The sequence below is a fragment of the Pelodiscus sinensis genome, chromosome 26, assembly GCF_049634645.1.
Source record: "Pelodiscus sinensis isolate JC-2024 chromosome 26, ASM4963464v1, whole genome shotgun sequence".
In the NCBI taxonomy this organism is placed as follows: Eukaryota; Metazoa; Chordata; order Testudines; family Trionychidae; genus Pelodiscus; species Pelodiscus sinensis.
The window spans coordinates 581,896-606,817 of record NC_134736.1 but is presented as its reverse complement, the minus strand read 5'-3'; the positions used below and the strand labels follow the sequence as shown (position 1 = coordinate 606,817).

At 46.0% G+C, this 24,922-nt stretch overlaps 1 protein-coding gene and 1 long non-coding RNA gene across 8 annotated transcripts in view; both read right to left on the bottom strand.

The window, feature by feature from the left end:
• The window catches only part of DDX6 (DEAD-box helicase 6), a 31,297-nt gene extending 26,052 nt beyond the window's left edge, over nucleotides 1-5,245 (bottom strand). Inside the window, exons 1-2 of one of the 6 annotated variants that reach the window (XM_075909584.1) lie at nucleotides 5,106-5,245; nucleotides 1,080-1,540 (exon numbers count right to left, since the gene is read on the bottom strand). In XM_075909584.1, the coding sequence (XP_075765699.1) occupies nucleotides 1,080-1,279 (200 nt within the window). In that variant the 5' untranslated portion in view covers nucleotides 1,280-1,540; nucleotides 5,106-5,245. The other 5 variants (XM_075909581.1, XM_075909579.1, XM_075909582.1 and 2 more) reach the window with 5 other exon arrangements.
• Nucleotides 5,246-9,378: 4,133 nt separating this feature from the next.
• The window catches only part of LOC142820501 (uncharacterized), a 28,271-nt gene continuing 12,727 nt past the window's right edge, over nucleotides 9,379-24,922 (bottom strand). Inside the window, exons 3-4 of one of the 2 annotated variants that reach the window (XR_012897725.1) lie at nucleotides 18,246-24,742; nucleotides 9,379-18,104 (exon numbers count right to left, since the gene is read on the bottom strand). This is a non-coding gene — a long non-coding RNA (uncharacterized LOC142820501). Of the gene's footprint in view, nucleotides 24,743-24,922 lie in introns of both variants that reach the window. The other variant, XR_012897724.1, reaches the window with a different exon arrangement.

Below are 24,922 nucleotides of genomic sequence, written 5' to 3'. Positions count from 1 at the left end.
GAAAAAGGAGAAAAGTTTTCTTCCCATCCCCAACTGATGTCCTGTTAGCCAGATTCTCAATAACTTAAGGCTTTGGACTAAAGCCATACTATATTTTGGACCACTTCCGTGAATTCCATTCTCTTCATCTGGCAAGCAGTTTCTTCAAAATTACTAAAGCAGTTGAAAAAGCATAAAGAGGAAAATATATGACATTTATGCAGCATAAAAAGTTCACTTTACACATGTCTCAAGTAACAGACCAAAATTTGAAGCTGGATATGGGCATAGTTCTTCCCTCCAATTTCTAAGTCCTGAATCCATAGTTTATAATGCTTTTTTAGAAACTCCTAATTTGGGGGGAGAGGAAGGAACTGAGGAGTTTAGTGTTACAATTGTTCCATATACACTTTATTCAAACCTGGACTAGTATAAAAATTAAATTTAAATATAGGGATTACACATTTTAAAAGTCATGTTTTGTGAATCATCTAGGAAAGAAAATGAGCAATTTGGGTCAATGAAAAACTGGAATTTCCAGTTTTAAAATATTACTCTCTGGTTCTAGCATTTAATGAGAAATATCTAAAAAACTCATGTAATTGACCTGTGTGTGGGTAGAATAGGAGACAAGGAAACAAGACAATACACAAAGTGACTGAGGTCCATTATGTCACAATTTACAACTTGTATTAAGCTATGGTCATATACACTTGTATTAAACTACAGGGACTCCCTATTTTCCCCTCACCATTAGTACTGATGCTCAACAAGTGATCAGAATGAAAAGATGTTTCTCAGGGATGAGTAATCAAGGAAGGAAGAAAAGCAATTATGGTAAGCCATCAACCTTGGCTTTGCAATAATATACACCTTAACAACATGCCTTAACTTAATTCTCACAACTGATAAATAACCAGGATCTGCCAGAGAGTATATTAATTTCACATTAATCTTCTGAATTATCAGTAGTGCATATTCTCATCTGACAGCATATTTTGCATTTTAAAGTAGCAATAGGACAACACAAGAAATTTTACTCTCCAATGCCTAGCAACTCAACACTTAAGACACTACTTAACATTTATGCAAATACTTACTTAATAGCGGTGGTCATACTCTGCGCTTGCTGTTGAGTTCCATTATTGATTGCATTGGTGTTCTTCAGCTGGTTCATCTGTTGCTGAGTCTGTGTCCCCGCACTTCCTGGGACTGCACTTGGTTTTACAGGGCCTCTAAGCTGCCCATTCTGACTGGATAGACCCATTATAACAGGGTTCTCTGTTCTGGCCGTGCTCATGTTTGTTTGTAAGGATGTCTTTTTAGACGTCAAAACTTTGAAAGTCAGTACAGAAACTGTAATAACAGTTTATTAGACTCTCCAAAATGAAGAGATAAATAAGTCTTGCTCAATATATGAGTCCTTTATTGCAATGCAGGCAAGCACCTGTAAGTCTCTCAACAGTAAAGTAGTAACTTGCTCTGATGCACTTGTGGAACAACTTTTTTTAAAAAAGCCCTCTAACAAAGTTGAATTCCATCTGAATTCACTCACATCAATCTGAAAAAGATGCAGAAAAAACAATTAATACACGAATTGACTGTGTACAAATATATCACATTACTGTGATTACAAACTATTATGCTATATGAACTGAAGCATCACCACAAGCATCCAAATCCTCAGCACTTTGTCTTAAAAGACAGTATCATAAATAAGTTAGCTTCCATATGATTATGTCCTCATTTTTAAATCTTATGCCATAATGTGGAACTCTGTAAAAATGTGTACTCCTCGCATTTTTATGTGATTAAGTATTTTACAAATATTAACTTCACCTCAGTAACATAGGTATGAGTCACAGAGATATTTCACCCACATTTGAAGTGCAGCCATCTCCGGGTTAGAACACAGCAACTGTTTATCACCATAAAGTAATGGCTACATATTAATTAAGAATAGGAGATGCAGTCCTCTAAATTAGAAGGGGGGGAGGAGAAGAGAGTATTTATGCAGTTACTTTACTTGCTCTTTTCCTCTCTCAATTGGAGTAGCAGCAGAAAAGAAGAGCACATTAATATAGCAAGTAAGGCTGAAAAAACATCTGAAATAACCTGAACAATACTGGAAATCTGAAAGTCGTTTAGTTTTAACTGCTGATTTAATGGGTAAGCTGTACAATTAAAAAAAAACACAACAATTTCAACTTCCAATAGTGAACACAAGTCCTTCACTCAGTGAATCAAAACAACTTCCTGTTTTATTTCATTCAAGAAAGGTAAACAACTACTTACAATACTTCAGTTTTCTTATCTGAGACAGCAAATCTGACAAGTCTTAGAGACTCCCTTCTTAATGTTTTAATTGTGCTAACACCTTGAGATAAATTCAAAAAAGTTTTCCTCACTAAAACGCCTGCCTGTTGCCCTCAGAAAATAAGTACATACAAAACCAATTCAAAATTTAGTAAAAAAACATCAAATGGTCTGGTAGCATTTTATAGATTAACAAAACATGTAGATGGTATTATGAGCTTTCGTGGGCACAAACCACGTCTTCAGATGACCGGGGTGGAGAAGTGATGACTGAAGAAGTGGACTGTGCCCATGAAAGCTCATACCACCATCTACATGTTTTGTTAGTCTATAAAGTGCTACCACAGACCATTTCTTGGTGTTTTTTTCCCCCTGTACAGACTAACTCAGCTACCCCCTGAAGCTTCAAAATTTAGTGACAATATTGGGAAAGTATTATAATGGTTTGATATTTTGTTTGCTAAACACAATGACTTGTACTCTTCATAGAAAATTACTGAAGTGCAACTACAAGATAAGTTACTGTGAAGTAACCCTAGAACTGTTACTAACAAGTCTACCTCCCTCACAAGGAAGGGGGAAAGGATTTACAGGCTTGACTTACAGTATCACCACTACAAAGAACTGCACTGTATAAAATAAATGCAAAACAAAAGGTGGCATTAGCTGATCACTGAACTCTTATAAAGAAGTTGTTTACCTGATACCTTGTCCATACCAAGGTTAAAAAAAAATCACCTATATAATTCAAATACTAACATTCCTTAAAGGGACATTATCTAGTCACTTTCAAGAGCAATTCTAAGTAGTTTTAAGTACAACAACTTGCTTCTGAGTCTGACAATGTCTATTGTTTTACAACCAAGTTGTCTTTTTTTTAAATCAGCCCTCAGTTCCTTTACTTGTATTTCACAGTAAAGACAAAGCAAGTGACTATGGAAGGGAAACCGTTAAAATTAGTATGTGAAGTACTGCTAACTGCACAAAACCATGTTTAAATACCTCCTCCAATATCTGTCAAGTCATTTTACATGGCACACCTTTTGAGGTGAAATATTTTGACACAGATCATTTTCAAGTACCTTTAATTTACAGGGACACTTATACATCCAAAAATCATTTTAATGAAATGCTTTAAGTATTAGAATGTTTAAGAAGTCAAGAGAAACACTATTTGGATTTAGACATTTCCCTTCTATGTTACTACTAAAAAAAAAATTGAAACATATAGCTAGTCCAGAAGCAGCAAACATATAAACAGGGAGTTACAGCAAGAAGTAAATTCAATTTTGAATTTTTTAAGGCTCTGTTTAATAACCTACTTTCATGCTATTTTACCTGACAACATGCCTTTGCACTCCTTAACACTCACAGGAAAAACATTAGATTATGTTATAGAGTAAAACAATATTTAATAAATCTGAACAAACCTAAAACTTCAGGGACAGCTTAAAAAATTAGTGCTCTTTACTAGCAAACCTCAACATTCCCCCTCCCCCTTTTCTAAGCATTTCCTTTCTTCATTTTGACCACGTATGCAGGACTCTGGAAGCCGCTGCCACTAACTATATTATTTCCACTCCCCTTTCTGCAGTGAACATCCTCCTTTTCCCTGGGAGCTTTGATTTTTGCCTAAAGATAGCACATAACGCTACAAGAAAAAACAAGACTGGGAGGGGACACTTTTTAAGAGATCCCAGGAATCACTCTTTCGTTGTTTATAAAAACTACTCCCTTGCATCTTAGCAAAGACCTCATTAGTAGGCGGAGGTGAGCTGCCCCAGAACCGACCTACATCTCCTCTAACCATAAAAGCCCTCACTGAAGCTCCAATCAGTTCAGAAATGTCAGCCATAGTCTCATCCTTCTACACACCAGAAAAAGGTCTCGTTTTCCGAACCAAACAATGGAGCGCAGCAGCTTAAGCATTTATTGCTTCCCTCCCACTTCGCCATGGGGCTCAGCCCGGGACTGACAGCGCTTCACCACCAAGCTTTGGTGTGAGTCCGATGCAGTTTCTGCAGTGCTTAGGAAAGGGGGCGATTCCGAAAGGCGGGCGCCCGGCCTAACAGCAAACGTCCATAAACCCTAGAAATGTATCTGCGCAACATCAGCGGGCACCATCCGTCGGGCAAACAAAAGACACCCCCGGCCGCTCGGGCCCCAGACCCCGCGGGGGCGGTGCTCCCCTGACGCCCAACCCGCCCCCCGGGCAGGGCCCCTAAAAGATACAACAGCGCCGCCCCCCCCCGCCCTCAAGGTCAGGCTGCCAGATACAAGCCTCCCCCCCACATGACCCCCGCACACACCGCAGCGCCGCCCCCCGCAGCAGCGATCGCCCGCGCCCTGGGTAACACGCCCCTCCGGGGCAGCGAACACACCGGTCTCCATGCGGGGGGGGTGAGACCCGCCAGACCCCTCCCCGCACTGCGCCCCCCGCCGCCTCCGGGCTCGAGTGGCCGCCCGCAAGGCCAGGCCCAGCCCCTAGTGCGGGGCAAGGCCGCAGGCCTCACCAAAGAAGCGGCCGCCCAGGCCCGCGCGGCCCCATGCCCTGTCCCCAAAGCCGCTCCTCGGGAGCCTGCTCCCCGCCGCCGGCTGGGCTGCCCGCTCTCCCAGCGCTAAGGAACCGCTCACTTGCCCGCTTGGTGCCTTGTTATGGCGATTCGACGCTCCAAGATGGCGGCTTCCTTCTTCCTCCCGTGCGCCCTCCCCCTCCCGGCCGGGCCGCGGCCAGGCCCCGCCCCCCGTTACCTCAGCGCTGCTGCGAGCCGCCGGGACGCCTCGCGCCGTCACCCCGCCCCCGCCGTCACCTGCACTCAGCCGCTCCCGCGAGGAGCCGCAGCGCCGGCCGGCCATGCCCGCCTGGTCAGGCGGAAGGGAGGGGGCTGCCGCAGGGCTCGACCCGCCTCCGCTCAGCCGCGGCCGTTTCCCTGCCGCGCTCTTCGCCGCCCGCTTCTTCTACAGGGGCCCCCAGCACCGCCTCCTCCCTCCGCGTCACAGAAGCTGCCGCGCGCTTCGCGGCCTCCCGCCCTCCGCTTCCCCCCGGCTGCGCGCGCGGCTCCCTCGTGGGCTCCGTCTAACTGAGGCGCAGCTCGCGCCGTGGCCCCGGCTCCCGTGAGCGGCTGAACGCCCGCCTCAGGCCGGGACCGTGCAGAGCCAGGCGCTGCCCGCGGCCCTGCGACGCTCACAGCAAAGTCGGTCCCGAGAGAGACTCGAGCCTCGTCTAGGGACCCTGGGTGAGACGGTGCCGACTGGACACGCAGGGGTTGTTCCCCTCCCCCGGGAGGAAAGTGTCAAAATTAGCGACTGCCGGGAATAACTTTCTGAACAACCCTTCGACTTAGTAATTTACGGAGTCTCAGCCAGCACGCGAGGAGGAGCTGACAGCGTGCTCTTTCTGTTCTTCATTACAAACGAACAGTTGTGGCGGCAAATAGGTTTTACAAATGATATTTCAAGTTTTGCTGCCCTCATAATATAACACTGTATTAAATCTCTGCTGGAAAAAATATTGAACATCAATGGCAAAAAATAATATGGAAACAGTTGAAGGTGAATGAAAAAAAGTTTTAAATCAGATTATTTTAAAAAGAAAATTGAGTTTTTTAACAACACACATCTGCATAATAGAAAATGGTAATTTAGTAGACAAAAGCTTGAATATATTCCCGAAGTAATTATCCTTTATACTCAAATTTGTATGTCCATCTCTCTCATATCTGTATTTATTCTTACATGGGTTAGCACTTAGCTGTTCTGCTCAAGGGAAACATTTTCTCCATGCCTTCCTTTTATGCTCTCTCACTTAACCAAATAGTATTTTGTTAATTATTTAGCTGCACTGTTCCTTTTAAACCATTATTTACTAAGATACCCTCGCATCATTAATAAAGTACCAAACAATTTAACAGTCAAACGATTTTTAATTTTGCATGACAGGGCCCCAGAAGAAGCTTCTGAAGACAGCAGGGAATACAGGAAAAGCAAGTTTGTAAGTACAGTCAGGGCTTAATTTAGAATCAGGTGACCTAGGTAACTTCCAGGGGGGCCGGGTGCTTTTTTTTGTTGTTAGTTGCAAAAGGGAAAATAGAATGCTAAACACAGGTACTCTGTATGTGGATTCATTTTTTTTACTAACCTCCTAGAATGTTCTGGATCTTTTGTAGAATCTTGTTTTAACCTTCCAGACTTTCTGATAACTGCATTTTCCTCAAACCTCCTAGAAGTTGTCAGACATGCCCTTATGGGTGTATATAAGGGGCAGGGCATTGCCAGTCAACCTTATATGACCAATAAAGCACACGTGCCACCCATGCTCCGAAGTTGTGAAGTGGGGTACAAATGCAAAAAAAAAAAGTTTAACGATTGGAAAGGGGCACTAAAGACATCCCTTGTTTGGGGTGCCATTTCGTCAAAGACTGGCACTGCGTACTTCTGTGGTCACCAACCCGTCAATCGCAATTGACTGGTCAATTGGGAGGGCTCAACCAGTTGATCACAAGGCGTTCAGGGGGGCCCCCCATTTCACTCCACCCCCAAGAAGCCCCACTACCTTCCTCTAGTAACAATGGAGGTAGTTCCGGCTTCCTGTGGGGTGGAAGGAAGTCCAGCAGCTGTGCGCCACTTCAGGATTTCAGGAAGTGCGCTGGCTGCTCCCTCTCCCCCAAACAGCCGGCGTGGCACCACAACCCAGGTCTGTGGTGTGCCAAGGACTTGCTGGGGGGAAATCCCCAGAGGAGGTGCATGCCGGGGCTTCCCTCCTCTTTGAGGGGGAGGAGTCCCCAGAGGAGGCACGCGCCGGAGCTTTCCTCCTCTGTAGGAGTGGGGAGGAGTCCTGGGAGGAGGCGCCTGCTGGAGCTTCCCTCCTCTTCTGGGGGGTGGGGGGTAGGAGTCCATTCCCAGAGGAGGTGCACCGGGCAGGGGGAGAGGGGATAGGAGTCCCAGGGGGAGGCATGTGTCGCAGACTCCCTGCCCCCACTGGCACTCTGCCTCAGCACCCACTAGCACCTTTCCCCAGTACCATGTCCCCTGCTCCCACCAGCACAGTTGGAGCCATATTAGTGAGGCTTGGGGAGGGTTTTGGAGGAATTTTTTTTTTGCATCTCACTTGTGGCCCCAACTGACTTTTCTGTGGGTCACTGATCCCTGACTCAAAACAGGTTCCCTGCCCTTCTCATAAATAAAGACAATGCTGAAACTTTTTTGTGTTTGACATAATATTTTATTTAAAAATGAAGCCTGGCCAACAACCCTCCAATTGTGGCCAAGCCCCCATTTGGCCACAGCATCATAACACTCCTGCACCTCCACCCCACCCCAGACCCTAGATCTGAGCCTATCATATACTGGAGCTCCCTGTCCTGAGCCTCTCACATCCCCAAACTCCTGCACCCCCACATCCTCAGTCTTCCGCCACGACACTTCTGCACCATCCACACACTGCAAATCTGTGTCCTGGTGCCATCATACTCCCAACCTCCCTGCCCTGAGCCCCTCACATACCTCAACCCAAACTCCTGTACCCTCACATCCACAAGCCTATGGCTAGCTCAGTACCCCAACCATCCACCTGACCCAAAAACTTCCCAACCTGGAGCCAGCATCCCCATCTCCACCTCCTCCTGCATATAAATTACCTCCCAGAGCTTGCACGTCTCACCCCTTCCCACACCCAAATCCCTCATTCCCACCCTAGAGCCCACACATCCTGTCAACCCAGTGAGGGTACAGCTAGACTGCCGGAGTTTTTCTGGGACTCCAGAGGTATCCCGGAAAAAACTCTTCCGCATCCGGGGACGCATTTGTTCTTCCACTTTTTTTAGTGGAAGAGCAACCATGCTCTTTCGGTAACCCCTTTATTCCTCATTCCACAAGGATATTTGGCCCAATCTAGATAGCAAAATGTTGGAAAAACCTCTTCATACAGAAGAATTTAAAAAAACAAAGCAGCAGTGTAGCCATACCCTGAGTGTGTATAAGGGCTGGGGATAGCAAGTGATGGAGAGGAGAACAGAGAGGGCGGGGCTTTAAGGAAGGGGTGGGGGTCTTGGGAGAAGGATGGGGCGGTAGATCTTGGCTTGTTCTGACATTTAAAAAGTGATCTTGGGGGGTAAAAAGGTTGGAGACCACTGGTTTACTGTATCTGAAATTTTCACCCATAGAGTTTTGTTAAGGGTGAACCTCCAGCATAAGTTCAGTAGGTGCTGTTGGACCTTGCAGTTCTATACCAGTGATGTGCTGGAGAAAACTTTTAGGATCTCTTTCTATTATTCTGACACCAAAGGGCAAGGAGAATTGATTTTCTTGCCTTGGAGGGCATTACCCTCTCTCTGGATATTGTTAACATATTCCCACACTAGGTATAATTTATTAGTGCAGTAGGGATGTTAAAATGTGTTTATTTAAGTAAAATGTAACAGGTGAAAGTTTCAACAGTTACTTGTGGGGGGAGAGGTAGCTTCCGCCTCCCCCCACACTGCTGCCAAGAGGGTTTTTCTAGCACAAGAAGGGGCAGTGTAGACAGCTCCTTGTGGTGCAAGAGCCTCTCCTGCAAAATTGGTGGCTTATTAGGTATGCAAATGAGGCTCGGGGATATTCCACACAGCCTCATTTGCATATTTCTCACGCAAGAAGCCGCGAGTGTAGACATAGCCCTGGAGGAAGTAAATGAAGTTCTTTTGAGGAAGTAAATGAAGATGTAATGATAATCTCTGGTGTATGCCAGAGGTACAGCCACCTGGGATCTTCCTATATAGGCTCCCGTTCCTAGCAGATAAAAAAGAGGAACGGACTGGTCAGACCATTAATCCAACTCTGTTCACCAGAACTACATTTCCCTCTCTGGCCACCATCACTCTAATTTCCAAAACTGTAATGGAGTCTTTTTCTAAATGTATAGGTTTTCTAAGTTGATGTGGAGCCCAAATACTGGGATTTAGAATAAACAGACTTTTTGTTCTTATTGAAATAAAGTTGCTGTTTCAGTTATCTTTTAAATGTGCAGTTCATGATATCATGATATCTCAATTAGAATTCTTACAATGTGAAGAGCTTATTAATATTTACAGGTGTTACAAGTCACAGTCTATACTCTCAAAGGCAAAATGGAAAAACTGACTAAATAGCACTTGGGAGTTTCCATTTGTAATGTATATGGTATCAAAAATACACTGAATTTATTATCTACTTAATTTATGATTTGGGGATTTCACAATTTTAGGCTTCCACTGCAATTTTTATTTTAATTAGCTTACAGGTTGAGTATCTCTAGTCCAGCACTCTCTGATCCGGCAACATCCATGTTAACTAGATGTTATCATGGGTGTTATCAAGTTTCCCACAGTCTCAAAGTTTACAGCCACCAGTCCTGGCTAAGTGTTCTGTGCTATTATTTACCCCTAAATATCTTCTAAGAGCCCAGTAAGCGGTGGAAGTTTTGATAATGCTGCTAGACAATATTTACCTCCTGTGATCTGGCTAATTCTTTGGTTTGGCACCAGTCAGGTCCCTAGGGTTCCAGGCTAGAGAGGTCCAACCTGTACTTCATACAGTCCACAATTTTTCATACTTTTTAGGTTTGCAACATGCTGTTCCCCATTAGTACAGTATAACTTCCATTTATCCATGCTGACAGTGGCAGGGCTCCCATTCTCAGTTTCGTGTACTAATGACTAATATAGGTGCAGCAAAATGTCTGGTTATCCAAAAAAATTAGGAGATATGAACTTAAAAGAAATGGTGAAGAAGGTAGGACTGCATTTCAGTGTAAAGAAATTTAATGGAGAGATGGATTTCAACATCAAAATTGATGGATAGCCAGAGAAGGTAGATAGATTCAGATCTTGGAAGCACAGTAAGCCAAGATGGTACATATTCTGAGGAAATAAGAATACACATCAGCAAAGTGAAGGCAGCCTTTAATAAATTTAGGAACATTTGGAAACTTAATACCGTATCTGAAACATACAAAACTAAGCATCTACTCAGCCGTCCTTATATCCACAGCAACCTACAGCAGGAAGACATGGCAACTTTAGAAAACAGATGCTCAGAAGCTAGATGTGTTTGATTGTAAGTGCTTGTGGAGAATATTAGGAGTAAGCTGTCAGAAAATGATGAGGTCAGAAAAATGGCTAAAGCAAGGTCTCTATCACAAATACTTTTAAGAGAAGACAGCAGTGGCTAGGCACATTGCAAAGGAATCATAACCAACTACAAATTATGGCTTTTAGTTAGACGTCAGAAAATCCGACAAGGAAGAGGGTACACCTAGGATGACTTCGAAGCATATAATTATCAAGGACATAGAAATTTTTTTTGTAAAATGGAAGGACTTAGGTCACATGGCAGCTAATCAAACATTGAGAATGTGGGTAGTCCAATGTCCTGAAAAATGTGATGGACTAAGATCATAGAACACTAGAACTGGAAGGGACCTCAAGAGGTCATCAAGTCCAGGCCCCTGCCCTCGTGGCAGGGCCCAGTACCATAGATCATCCCTGATAGATGCCTGTCTAACCTGCTCTTAAATATCTCCAGAGATATTCCACAAACTCCCTAGGCAACTTATTCCAGTGTTTAACCACCCTGACAGGAAGTTTTTCCTAATGTCCAACTGTCATGGGGGCTCTGGTGCCCAGGGCTCCCCTAGTTGTTCCCTGTGGGGTACAGTCCCTAATGTCAGGGCTGGCTCAGCCTTTTAGGCTTCGTGCCCGAATCAGATTAACCCTCTATTAGGGTCAATTCGGCCCCTGCGGCCTAGTCCCAAACCTAGTCCACCCCTCATAGGGTAATTACAGCCCCTAAGGCCTAGTCACAAGGCTAGTGCACCCCTAGTATGCTATTTACAGTCCCCTAGGGTCTAGTCACAATCACAGCCCCACTCCCGCAGGTTGGAGACAGTTTTCTGGCCTGGTTCATGAGTAAGCTCCCCCCCCAAAAAAATCTAGGGAGCTAGATTATGGTGAGGCATGAAGGTAGGGGGCCCCAGATCCTCCTATTCCACTGGGTCCTGGCGGCAGTGAATGTTCTCACTGCCTGCTTGGCAGGGAGGCCTGCTAGAACATACCGAGCTCCCAGAGGACAATCCTCCACGCTGGGCCACTTCCTGCCACCACCGGTGCACTGCATTGTCCTCTGCATGTGGCTCCGGTGGTCAGTCCCAGTCTGGCAACTTCCTTGCCCGTTGGTGTCACTGCAGCTGCTACAATAGCTGGTGCTGCTCCGGGGGCGGCTGTGGCTGTAGCTGCGACTGCTGTGGCGGCCAGTGCTGCTGCAGAGGCGCCTGCTCCTGTTGCAGGGGCTGTTCAGGAGTTCCTGCCTGAGCTCCCCCAGCAATATCCATGCCCCAGATGGCCCCGGGCCTCATACACAGGTGGGGGGTCCTAGCACCCAATCCCACCTACCCCGAACAAGTTCTGTCCGGTCCCAAGAAACCAGCCACAGGTCCCTGGTCAATTTGCCCTCTGGACCTTACCCACAAATCATGCTGGGCCAGTCCTTTAGCATCTAACATCTAAAGGTTTATTATTACAATAAAGAAAAGCATGAGAGTCAGGTTGTTAAAGGATAGTACGTTACATGCACCGAATCCCCCAGTTCTCGATGCAGGCTCTAGCAGAGATGTCACAGCTGCTGGTTTAAAAGTCCTTGTTGCACAGCCTAGAATCAGGATGGGTCCACAGGTCTTTCCGGCTCTTCGATCCCTGCATTGCTGCCTCTGGGATGAAGTGCTGAGCTGAGAACAAGATGGAGACCACCACATGGCCTATTTATCCCTCCTTCCTGGTCTCTTCTTGGCTATAGCAGGTCACCTGGTCCACCTTATTCCTGTGCTGCCTGCTGGTAGGCCTTAGGTATGAGTCACCCTCATTCTTTAGGTGTGTCCTTGGCCCATTGAGTGCCATTGTCCCACAGGGCCTTGCTGATTAGCATGCCCATAGGCCGGGCTCTGCCCACTGCTCAACCATATGCAGAGAAATATTCAGTATTCATACAGATTATAGATTCCTAACTACACACACAAACACTATACAAACACATGAACAGCTTACATAGGATTATCAGATAATAAGCTTCTATTCAGCACTCCACATGGCCCCCTTTTATACCATTTTCTCGGGCCAACACCGCCACCTAAGGGTGCAGCAGTGACCTGGCTGCTTCCCTTGAATTCAGTAACGTGACAGGTGGTGGCAATAGGGGTTAACTCCCCTTTTTGCCTGCTGCAGGGGTGGGAGTGGGGTTTGATTTCAATTTCCCTTACTCCTTGTAAAATGAGGGTTACCGGGAGTTAGAGTAAGACGTCATCCAGCTCACCATTATTTCAAAATAATGCCTTGCAGTGTAGCCATGCTCTTTCTTATTTTGGAATAACATCAGTTATTCAGAAATAATGCTGCTGTGTAGACCTACCCTGAGAACGGTTGATTTAAGTCCCCTTTTTGCCTGCTGTGGGGGTGGGAGTTTGATGATGGAGCTCCTGCCTGACTTACACGATATGCAGTTAATTGGTAGATATTAGAATAACCAAGTCTCACTTTGCTATGAAATGGGCTTAGTAAAAAGAATTTATGGGAGGGAGTGAATTGATTGGCCCACATGTCTTGCTCGTTGTAACTAGAAGTAATAGACCCCTTCACACCAGTGACCCAATGCATAGTGTTCCGACGCGTGGGAATCAAAGGAACCATGACCTCCTGTCTCGTACGAGTAGCATACAGGTGAAGTGTAAGTGAACTAGGCTTAATTATTGTATTATAATAATCTATTAGTTACTTTTGCATTGCTTTGTACTGTATTAAGTGCTTTACAATTTAAACATTGAATATTATACATTTTATAGTAATTGTTTTTAAGGCATTTGTGATGGACACTCCCTCGTGGACATGAATTTACATAACTCAAAGGTGCTTTGGAGCGAAGTATTTCATGTAACCCACCAATCTTCATGGCATGATCTGCTGGTTCTGTTTATCTTACTTTGGTGTATGTATCATTTTTGGGTGTAAAATCAGACATATGGAGTGGGGAATACTTTGTGGGTTTCAATGTATGAATGAGGGTATGTCTACACTACAGCACTAATTCGAAGTAACTTAATTCGAATTAGTTAATTCGAACTAAGCTAATTCGAATTAGTGCATCTAGACCTAAAAACTAGTTCGAATTAGCATTTTGCTAATTCGAACTAGCATGTCCACATTGAGTGGACCCTGAACCGAGGTTAAGGATGGCCAGAAGCAGTGCCGGCAGGGCATCAGATTAGGACTTAGAGCGTGGAGCTGCTGTCTCAGGCTAGCCGAGGGCTGTGTTTAAAGGGACCCGACCCCCACCCCAGACAGACAGTTCTCAGGAGTTCCCCACTTGCAAAGCAGTCCTGGCCTGGAGTGCCCTGAGTGCCCACACTTGGCACATCACAGCACTCAGCCATCAGCCTGACTGCACTTGCCGCAGGCTGCCATCCAGGGGAGGGTCAATCGGGGCTGCAGGAGAGCTTCCACCCCAAGGAGCCCGCAGAGCCACCCCAGTACTCCCCATTGGGGGCTCGTACCCCATTCCTCCCTCACCTCCTTCCACTTACCCCCCCCCCAGCCCTCCCTTCCTGATGTACAAAATAAAGGACACGTGTGTTCAAAAATAGAAACTTTCTTTATTGAACAAAACTCGGGGAGACTGGGAAAAGGAGGTGGGAGAGGGGAAGAGAGAGGCTGGGAGAGGGGAAGGGCAACTAAAATGATGAGGGGTTGGGAACAGGTCCCATATGAAGAGAGGCTAAAGAGACTGGGACTTCTCAGCTTAGAAAAGAGGAGACGGAGGGGGGACAGGATAGAGGTCTCTAAAAGCAGGAGTTGGGTGGAGAGGGTGCATACAGAAAAGTTCTTCATTAGTTCCCATAAAGAAGGACTAGAGGACACCAAAGGAAAGGAATGGGTAGCAGGCTTCAAACTAGTAACAGAAAGTTGTTCTTCACAAAGCAAAGTGTCAACCTGTGGAACTCCTTGCTGCAGGAGGCTGTGAAGGCTACAACTAGAACAGAGTTTAAAGGGAAGTGAGATCAAGTCATGGAGGCTGGATCCATGGAGTGGTATTAGCCAGGGGGTAGGAGTGGTGTCCCTGCCCAAGGTTTGTGGAAGGCTGTAGAGGGATGGCACGAGACAAATGGCGTGGTCACTGTCTTCGGTCCATCCCCTCCAGGGTCCCTAGGGTTGGCCGCTGTCGGCAGACAGGCTACTAGGCTAGATGGACCTTTGGTCTGATCCAGGACGGCCATTCTAAGCTCAGGGTCGGGGGTCTCACTGGACCCCCTTGATTTTCATGCACACCTGCTCCTGGGTGGCCAGGCTGGCAGCTCTCCTGCCCTAGCCGGCCACTTTCCTGTGCCTAGTGCGGAGATCGTGGACGAGGTCCACGATGTCTGCACTAGCCCATGCGGGTGCCTGCCTCTTGCAGTCCCGGGCAAGCTCCCGGGAGCCGCCAGCCTGGTCCCGGGAAGAGGGGGAGGGCTGGGGGGCATCGGGTGGGTGGCTCGAGCCGTGCCAGGTGCAGAGTCTGCTGGCTGGGTGCTGGCAGGCTTGCATCTGGCACGGGCACCGTAGCCAGCCCGTGCCCCTTTAAGGGGTCCGGATCCGGGAGGGGGGCAGACGAGTTTCCCTGGTGTTGGCCAGAGTGGCCACCAGGGAAAGCTGGGGAGGGCTAGCCTCCCACTAGTTCGAATTAAGGGTCTACGCAGCCCTTAATTTGAACTAGTAAATTTGAACTAGGCTTAATCTTCGTGGAATGATGATTTCCTAGTTCGAACTAAGCGCTCCATTAGTTCCAATTAAATTCGAACTAACGGAGCGCTAGTGTAGCGCCTATCAAAGTTAGTTCGAACTAACATCCGTTAGTTCGAACTAACTTTGTAGTGTAGACATACCCTGAGGCACACACATGGGGTTACCATAGGACAGTAGAAGTCACATGCAACATAACAGAGTGAATACAATCCTCACTAAATCACACTCCTGCACACTCCCCCTTACATCACCCAGACCTATGCCTCCAGCCCCCTGTCCTGAGCCCCTTATCATACCCCAACAACCTTGACTCACACTCCCTCCCCCGCACCTTCAGCCTTCTGCCCTGAACTCCTCACCCCCAAGCTCCTGCCACCCCCACAACCTCTGCCCTAAGCCCCCCCACACTTAAATTTCTTATGTATTGCCACATCACACCCACCCATCTCCCTGCCCTGAACCCCTCCAGAAGAGTGCAACACAACAATATCTGTAAGAAGCTTAAGTTACTTTCACCCTTGTTACTCAGTAAATAAAGTCAGTGCCTTCCTTCTCATAAGCCTTTGTGTAACTGGTTACATATCACTAGCTCCACCTTCTGGCATAGCTTGTGTTACAAGCACGAAAAGCAGTTTCCTGACATATTAGCAATGTTGTGATTGATCCACTGCTAATACATCACCTCTGATGCTTGTTGTTTGCACTTCCAAATTCCTAAATGGATCTTTGGTAGCATTTCTTTCCAGAGGCTTACTGGTATACAGTCTTGCTGTCCTTGAAAAATTACCCCATCTATCCCAGTAAGTTCTTTGGATAGTATCCCCCTAGGTGCTCCACCTTTAGTGTCTGGGGTGCTTCCTATTCAGAGAATTTAGGAAGCAGTGCCCTCTGTAGGCTGTGCACTCGGGACAGTCAGCACACGCTGTGCAGCTACTCCATATGTGCAGCCAACTGTCCCTTCCATTCCTTCTCTGCTGCCGCTGGCTTCAGTCAGAACCGAGAGCTGCCCTCCGAATAATTTGAAAATTTTCTTAAATAAATAGCATGGTTAATTTTTGTCACAATAATTGTTAGTTTGTTCAATAGCTATAGTTTAAACATTTTTTCCCTTTTCTGTTGGCCTTTTTTTTCTCTCCCTGGGATGCCTAGTTCATGAGGTTTCAAGTGTCAGAGGGGTAGTCGTGTTAGTATGAATCTGCATGCATCTGATAAAGTGGGTCTTTGCCCACAAAAGCTTATGCTCCAATAAATCTGTTAGTCTATAAGGTTCCACAGGACTCCTCGTTGCTTTTGCAGGCTTCAAGTGTTACTTGTCCTGCAGACTTCCAATACCTGTTTCAGATGGCCATTCATAGTGCATTCAGTGCCTGGGACAAGCTCATGCTACTTCCTCGTGCAATCACTGAGAGCAACTCACAGCATGTACAAGGAAGTCTGGGGAACTTCAGCTGAAGTTGCTCCTGTTAGAAAACACCGTGTGCCCGGCATCAGACCCTGATCACTCAACACCGCTGAGGCAACCATTCCATGGCAATGTCGGACAAAGCTGCCCCTTCAGGCTCCATCACCAAGGATTCTGCCTCAGACCAGTAGTCCAGGAAGCAAGCCCACTCAGCGGCCAGAGTTGATGCTCCTTCAGAGAAACAGGCACCACCTCACAGAATGCCTCTGGTACTGGCTGCATCTAAGGTGCCAGAGAGAGAGGCATCGACTGTCAAGCACTGATGTGTCTGGAGGGTCTTAGGACCTCATTAAGGCCAGTTCCAAGAGGCTGAGAAAATCCAAATCTAAGTTAGCATTACCAGCGCTGTCTGACTCCAAGTCGGCACAAAAAAAGCCACGATCCACCTCTGCACTGAATGCATCCATGCTGCCCCTGGCACCGAAGAAGCATAAACACTTGGTGTCGCCGCCGGCACCAGCTGCAGCACCGCCTTCAGCACCAACAGCTTTGGCACCACAACTCTTCACCACTAGTGAGGAACTACGAGTCACCTCGATACCGAGAAACTCGCTGTTCAGTACTGACAAAACATCTACCTCCGCTAGATTCAGCCTCTGCACTCCTACAGGTTCGGCTCATCTACTCTGCTCTCCCAAGCAATCCCAACCACCTCCTCAATGGCAGCCACCACAATGGCTGCCGCCCCTGTTACCAGTGCCTACTAAGGTTGCATCTACATTGCAACCTTAACTCAAAATAAGCAATGCAATTTGAGCTATGCAAATTGCATAGCTTATTTAAAATTTCAAAATAAACAACTATTCTGAAATGTCCTGTAATCCTCATGGAACAAAGTTTACAGGGACCCTAACCCTAACCCTCAACTTCCCTATCTTCAAGTTCAAAACAAATGTTTTGAAGGTCAGATCAAGGGTATTATAACCCACTTACCTGTAAGGCAGCTAGACAGACTGTCTACATTCCATAATTATCTGACTCCCTTTTGCCTCAATTGGAGTTCCATCATCGAAGTCAGATGGGTACTGAACATTGTCAAGAATGGTTATTGCCTCCCTTTTTCGTTTATTCCTCCAATCCACTCCACCTCCCCGTCCCTCTTCAGGGACCCATCTCACGAGAACATCCTAATCCAGGAACTCACCCATCTGCTCCAACTGAGAGCAATAGAACCTGTGCCCCAATGTCACAGAGGGAAGGGATTCTATTCCCACTATTTCCTTACAACAAAGAAAACAGGAGGATGGAGGCTAATTCTCAATTTAAAAAGGCTCAATTGTTACGTACATTCTCAATGGTTCAAGACGGTCACCTGATCAACAATAATCCCTGCCTTTGAGAAAAGAAATTGGTTATTGACCTTCGACCTGCAAGACGCATACTTTCGTGTGTCAATTGACCCAGCACACAGAAAGTACCTTCAATTCACGGTGAACAGTGGACATTTTCAATACAAGGTGCTGCCCTTCAGACTCTCCACAGCTCCAAGAGTCTTTTCCAAAGTGCTTGCCATGGTGGCCACATATCTCCGCAGGCGGGAAGTCACCATACTTCCATATCTCATTGACTTCCTGTTAAAAGCACAGACGTATCAGGAGGCAGAAGACACAATTACCTTGACTATGTCATCATTTCAGAGCTTAGGTTTGCAAATACATCTACAAAAATGCAAGCTCCCACTAACACAAAAATTAGAGTTCATAGGAGCTCACCTGGACTGCACAGTGGCAGTAGCCTTTCTTCCACAACAAAGATTCCAGACAATCACGGAGCTGGTGGGTATTGCACAAAACAGTTCCCAGGTCACTGCAAAGTTATGCCTTCAACTTTTGGGTCACATGGTGGCAGCTGCCTCTGTGGTATAACACTCCAGATTATACATGCGACCCATACAGCTGTGGCTAAAACAGTCTACAAGGGCAGTCTACAGTCTTCCATAGCATCAACAAAGCCATCTCAATTCCTATAAAAGTGAAACAGTCCTTAACTTAGTGGATAAACCCACTCAACACGTGCAAAGGAGTACCTTTCCACCCACAACCACCATCCATAACCATCACCACAGATGCATTTCTCTTGGGTTGGGGTATGCACACTGGCAAACACAAGGTGCAGGGTTAGTGGCCTTCAGAGGAATTCAAGATGCACATAAACATCCTGGAGCTTAGGACTGTAAGGAATTCTCACCAACACTTTTTACATCTAATTTTCAACAAAACCGTACAATTTTTCATGGATAATCAGACAACCATGTACTTTGTAAACTGCCAGGTTGGAGCCAGGTTATACCACCTCTATATGGAAGTGGGCCAGCTATGGAAATTGTATATTCCATACAGCATACACCTTCAAGCCAAGCAAGCACAGACACCCTCAGCAGGAACTTCAACTCGAATCACAAATGGGAGATAGATACCAATCTCCTATCACAGGTATTCAGTCAGTAGGGATTCCCTGTGGTGGACTTGTTTGCAGCCAGTGCGGACAAGAAGTGTCCACAGTACCGTTCTCATGTGGGCATTGGAACACACTCTCTAGAGGGGATGCATTCACAATAACATGGATTGTACCACTATCGTATGTGTTCTCACTAATCCCGCTTCTCCATTGAGTAACCAACAAGATAAAGCAGGACAAGGCCACAGTAATGCTAATTGCACCGTGTTGGCCTAGACAGACATGGTATCCTTAACTGATGCATATTTCCACAAAGAAGCCAGGGTGCCTCCTGATGCTCCCGCATCTTCTTACCCTGAACGGTGGTCATGTATACTGTCCATGTGTTCAAACTCTCCATCTGGAGGCATGGTTTCTGACCGGCTTAAATAGAGGCAACCTGTCCTGGGCTGGTGCAAGAGATTCTTCTCAATAGTCACAGACTAACTATGATAAAATCATACCAGTATAAATAGTGAAGATATTCCATGTGGTGTCAACTGAAGCAAACAGCTTCTGTGACTGCCTCCCTACCTTTGGTCCTAGAGTATTTATTATCTCTCAAAAACCTCGGGGCTCTCCATCAGCTCCCTAAAGGTTCACTTGGCTGCAATAACCGCATTTCATCTTCCAATAGACAATAAATCTATTTTTACCCACTCCATCGCTAAACGTTTTTTGAAGGGAATCCAAAATACCCACCCACAAAGAGACCAACCCCACCTTGGAACCTGAGTTTAGTACTTAAGGTGCTGACCTGCAAGGCCTTCAAACCTCTGGCTACCTGTTTGATGATACACCTGTCTATGAAGATGGACTTTTTAATTGCCATCACCTCTGCCAGAAGAGTAAGAGAAATCGGTGCGCAAATAGCGGATCCATCTTTCACAGTATTCCACAAGGACAAAGTTATTACACCCAAAATTCCTTCCAAAGGTCCCAACTCCTTTTCATTGTAATGAACCCGTCTACTTACTCGTCGTCTTCTCAAAACCCCATGCAGATACCAGAGAGGCTGCATGACATACAGTTGACGTCCACAGAGCAGTCATGTTTTATTTGGACAGAACTAGATACTCAAATCACCAAGATTATGTGTGTCAACTATAGAAAGATCCTTGGGCATGCTAATTTCCAAATAGACACTATCCAGAAGGATTGTAAGCCAATAGGCTTACCATCTCTTCAGGCAGGACTCTCCACGGCAGCTTTGTGCTCATTCGACAAGAGCAATGGAGACTTCTATAGCTTACCTAAATAACATACTTCTGAAGGACTGTGACTGGGCTAACCTGCCCCGCACTGAGCAGGAGGGAGAGGAACCCGTTTATTGGGTAGAGCACGCCCCTCTCCCACAGCCCTACTGGGCATGCTCGAAGTGCAGCCTCACTATAAAAGACTGGGGCGGGGAGGGAGGAGCTCCGGCCCAAGCGGCAGGCCTGCTGCTGGACCTGCCGTCAGAGTCAGAGCCGGAAGGACCGCCGCTATTGCTACTACCATCCCCGGGGCGAGCACGCCCCCGACGCCGGGGGGCCGCCCGCCCCGCTGCTGGAGACACCCCCTGCGCTGCGGCCCCAGAGACGGGACCAGCTGACGTGGCCGCCGCCGCCAGCCCAGCATCGCCAGGTGGGACCTCCGTCGGCCACAAGGCTGGGGTAGGAAGCAACCCAGGGCAAGGGGCAGGGAAAGCCTCAGTGGGCTCAGCACATTCGGGGAGGACCCCCCCGCTGAGCCAGTGGTGGGAACCACCCACCACCATTAGGGCCCTGGGTTGGGGTCCAGTGGAGAGGGAGGGCCCGGACCCCCCTACCCCAACCCCTCAGGGTGTGGACTAGGCCTCAGGGCCTGCCGTGACTGTGGACTAGGCCTCTGGGCCTGTTGCGGAGGCTGGACTAGGCCTCCGGGCCGGTGGCTAGCGCTTTAATCACGGGGAGAAGGGAAAGGGGCGGAGAGGACCCCGCCACAAGGACATTTGTAGATCTTCCACTTGGTCCTTGGCACATACATTTACCAAGCACTATACACTTGAAACTTACCTGTCTCATGGCACTCACTTTGGCAAGACAATATTAGCTGTCATGATCAACCGAAGCTCCCTTTTCTGGGAACAAGTACTTCATAGTCACTTAAGGTAGAGCACCCACAGGGACACTCTTTGAAGATGAAGGAGAAGGAAGTTACTCACCTGGTGCAGTAAGTGAAGTTTGTCTTGATGGTTGTCCCTGGGGGTGCTCCACCACCTGCTCTTCTTCCCCTCTGCTTTGGAACCACCCTTTTCTGGGGCAGAGAAGGAACTGAAGGGATGGTTGGCTGTTCATGTGGAGTAGCTGCACTGGCATGTGCCAACTTTCCCCATGTGTGCAGCCTACTGAGGGCACTGCTGCATAAATTCTCCGACTAGAGGTGCACTGGCGCTCTAGACACCTAAGGTGGACACCCACAAGAACAACTATCTCGAAGAACCTGTCACTGCGCACAGTGAGTAACCCTCTATTCATGTCTGCAATTCTAATAGTTTCTTATACTTGGACAGTAACTACTTATTTCTTCAGGCCACCTTTAATTATCACTTCTTTAAAGATCCCCAGTAATTCCTCTCTCTCTCTTGTTTGCCCTCTCATTTGTTGCAATATTTTTAAGCTATGGGAATTGAGTTTGCACTCACATTTACTTAGGCTTGCATCTCTCTCTCTAGTTTCATAGCTGGAATCACCACTCTAGATAGTGCATCTGCAATACACACCCAGTAAATTAAAGTTTAAGTCACAACCAAATCATACTTCTGCAGTTTTATCATAATTATTTGAATCCTTTAAGGTACAGGCATTTAGCAGTCATATCCACTTTCTGTCCATAAATATACTGATTTGAGTGTCTCACATCCAAAGTCTCTTATTTCCAAAAAGAGTGACATAAAAACGGCCATACTGGGTCAGACTAAAGGTCCATCTAGCCCAGTATCCTGTCTGCCGACAGTGGCCAGTACCAGATGCTCCAGAGGGAGAGATCACAACAGGTAATCTTTACGTGATCCCTCCCCTGTCACCCACCTCCAGAGAAACAGAGGCTAGGGACACCATTCCTACCTATCCTGGTGACCTAACCTCCACGAATCTATCTATCTCCTTTTTGAACCCTGTTAAAGTTCTAGCCTTCACCGTGTCCTTTGGCAAGGAGTTCCACAGGTTTACTGTGTGCTGAGTGAAGAAAAACTTCATTTTGTTTGTTTTAAACCTGCTTCCTATTAATTTCATTTGGTGACCCCTAGTTCTTTTATTGTGGGAATAAGTAAATAATTTTTCTTTATTCACTTTTTCCATACTAGTCATAATTTTATAAACCTCTATCATATCCCCCGTAGTCTCTTCTTTTCTAAGTTGAAAAGTTCAAGTCTTTCTTCATATGGCACCCATTCCAAACCCCTAATCATTTTTGTTGCCCTTTTCTGAACCTTTTCCAACGCCAATATATCTTTTTTGAGATGAGACAACCACATCTGTACGCAGTATTCAAGATGTGGGTGTACCATGGTTTTATATAGAGTCAATAAGATATTTTCTCTCTTATTCTCTGTCCCTTTTTTATTGACTCCTAACATTCTATTTGCTTTTTTGACTGCCGCTGCACACTAAGGGGTTGTTTTCAGAGAACTCTCCACAATGACTCCAAGATCTCTCTCTTGAGTAGTTGTAGCCAATTCAGTCCTCATCATATTGTATGTATAGTTGGGATTATGTTTTCCAATGTGCATTACTTTACATTTATCAACATTAAATTTCATTTACCATTTTGTTGCCCAATCACTTAGTTTGGTGAGATCTTTTTGAAGCTCTTCACAGTCTGCTTTCGTCTTAACTATCTTGAGCAGTTTGGTATCATCTGCAAATTTTGCCACCTAACTGTTTACCCCTTTCTCTATATCAATTATAAATAAGTTGAATAGGATGGGTCCCAGGACAGACCATTGGGGGACCCCACTAGTTACCTCTCTCCATTCAGAAAACTTACCATTTTATTTATTCCTACCCTTTGTTTCCTGTCTTTTAACTAGTTATCAGTCCACAAAAGGACCTTCCCTCTTATCCCATGACAACTTACTTTACTTACGAGCCTTTGGTGAGGGACTTTGTCAAAGGCTTTCTGGAAATCTAAGTATGCTATATCCACTAGATCCCCCTTGTTCACATATTTGTTGACCCCCGCAGAGAACTCTAGCAGATGAGTAAGGCATGATTTCTCTTACAGAAACCATGTTGACTTTCCCCCAACAAATTATATTCATCCATGTGTCTGATAATTTTATTCTTTACTATAGTTTCAACTAATTTGCCTGTTACTGACGTTAGACTTATCAGTCTGTAATTGCCAGAATCACCTCTAGAGTCCTTTTAAAATATTGGCGTCACATTAGCTATCTTCCAATCATTAGGCACGGAAGCCGATTTAAAGGATAGGTTACAAACCACAGTTAATAGTTCTGCAATTTCCCATTTAACTTCTTTCAGAACTCTTGGGTGAATGCCATGTTGTCCCGGTGACTTGTTACTGTTACGTTTATCAATTTGTTCCAAAACCTCCTCTAATGACATCTCAATCTGGGACAATTCCTCAGATTTGTCACCTAAAAAGAATGGCTCAGGTTTGGGAATCTCCCCAATATCCTCAGCTGTGAATACTGAAGCAAATAATTAATTTAGCTTCTCTGCTATGACTTTATCATCTTTGAGGGCTCTTTTAGCATCTCGATCATCCAAGGGCCCCACTGGATGTTTAGCCGGCTTCCTGCTTCTGATGTACTTAAACATTTTACTATTACTTTTTGAGTTTTTGGCTAGCTGTTCTTCAAACTCCTTTTTGGCTTTTCTTATTATATTTTTACACTTAATTTGACAAAGTTGATGTTCCTTTCTATTTTCCTCACTAGAAAATAGAGGATACCATAACATCCTCTGGAAGAAGGGTCCCAACTATGGGATCATTTCCTTCTGTTCCAGTTGAATGTTCTCCTTTCCTGAGCATTTCATCCTCGTTAACAACACAGGGGGGTGTCTGACTGGAGGTTGGACAATTCTACAGTGTCCTGGAAAGCCTCATCTATGTACCTCTCGGCCTCCCTTATCTCCTCCAATTCAGCCGCCCTGGCCTCTGCCCGTAGGCGGTCTCTGAGGGCCAGTAGCTCCTTGCACTGAATGCACACATACGCCACCTGCCCACAGGGCAGGTAATCATACATGCTACATTGAGTGCAATAATCAGGATAGCCTCCACCCTGCTGCTAGGCTTCTGCCTGCATTCTCTCCTACAGCTGCTTAGATTATTGATAGGGTTAAATCAGGAAGTTTTGTTTTTAGTTTAGTTAAAAAGTTTTAAAGAATGGCAAATATACCTCAACCCCTTCAGAACTCCCTCTCTAAACTCCCTGTTAGCTGCCCCTGGTCGCTTACAGGCCTTATAAAGCCCTGGCCCTCCTGATAGCCCCAACCCCTGGCTAAGGCTCAACCAATGAACAGAGGGTTCTAGATTTCAAATCCTTGTTAAGAAGCTCACAGCTTCCAACTGCCAGCCACAGCACATGGTCCTTCAAACAAACAGCTCAGCACCTGAATCTCCAAACAAACAGACGGACAAACACAAGCTCAGCACACAGTTTCTTTCAGGCAACTAGTAAGTAACTCACAAACACACACTACGAAAAGCCACTTACCTCAAGGGTCCCGTATTCGCTCCTCCTTCACCTGGAGAACTCCCTCTCGAAGCTCCCTGTTAGCTGCCCCTGTTTGCAAAGCTCCAATGAATAGTGTTGTGGCACATATATATATATTTATTAATCTCTCAGGTGCCGCAAGATTACTTGTTTTTAAAATTACAGACTAACATAGCTGCCTCTCTGAGACTTCCAAAAAGGTCACTCAGTCTGTGCATATTTGGTTTCTAGATCACTCAGTGGTTTGGA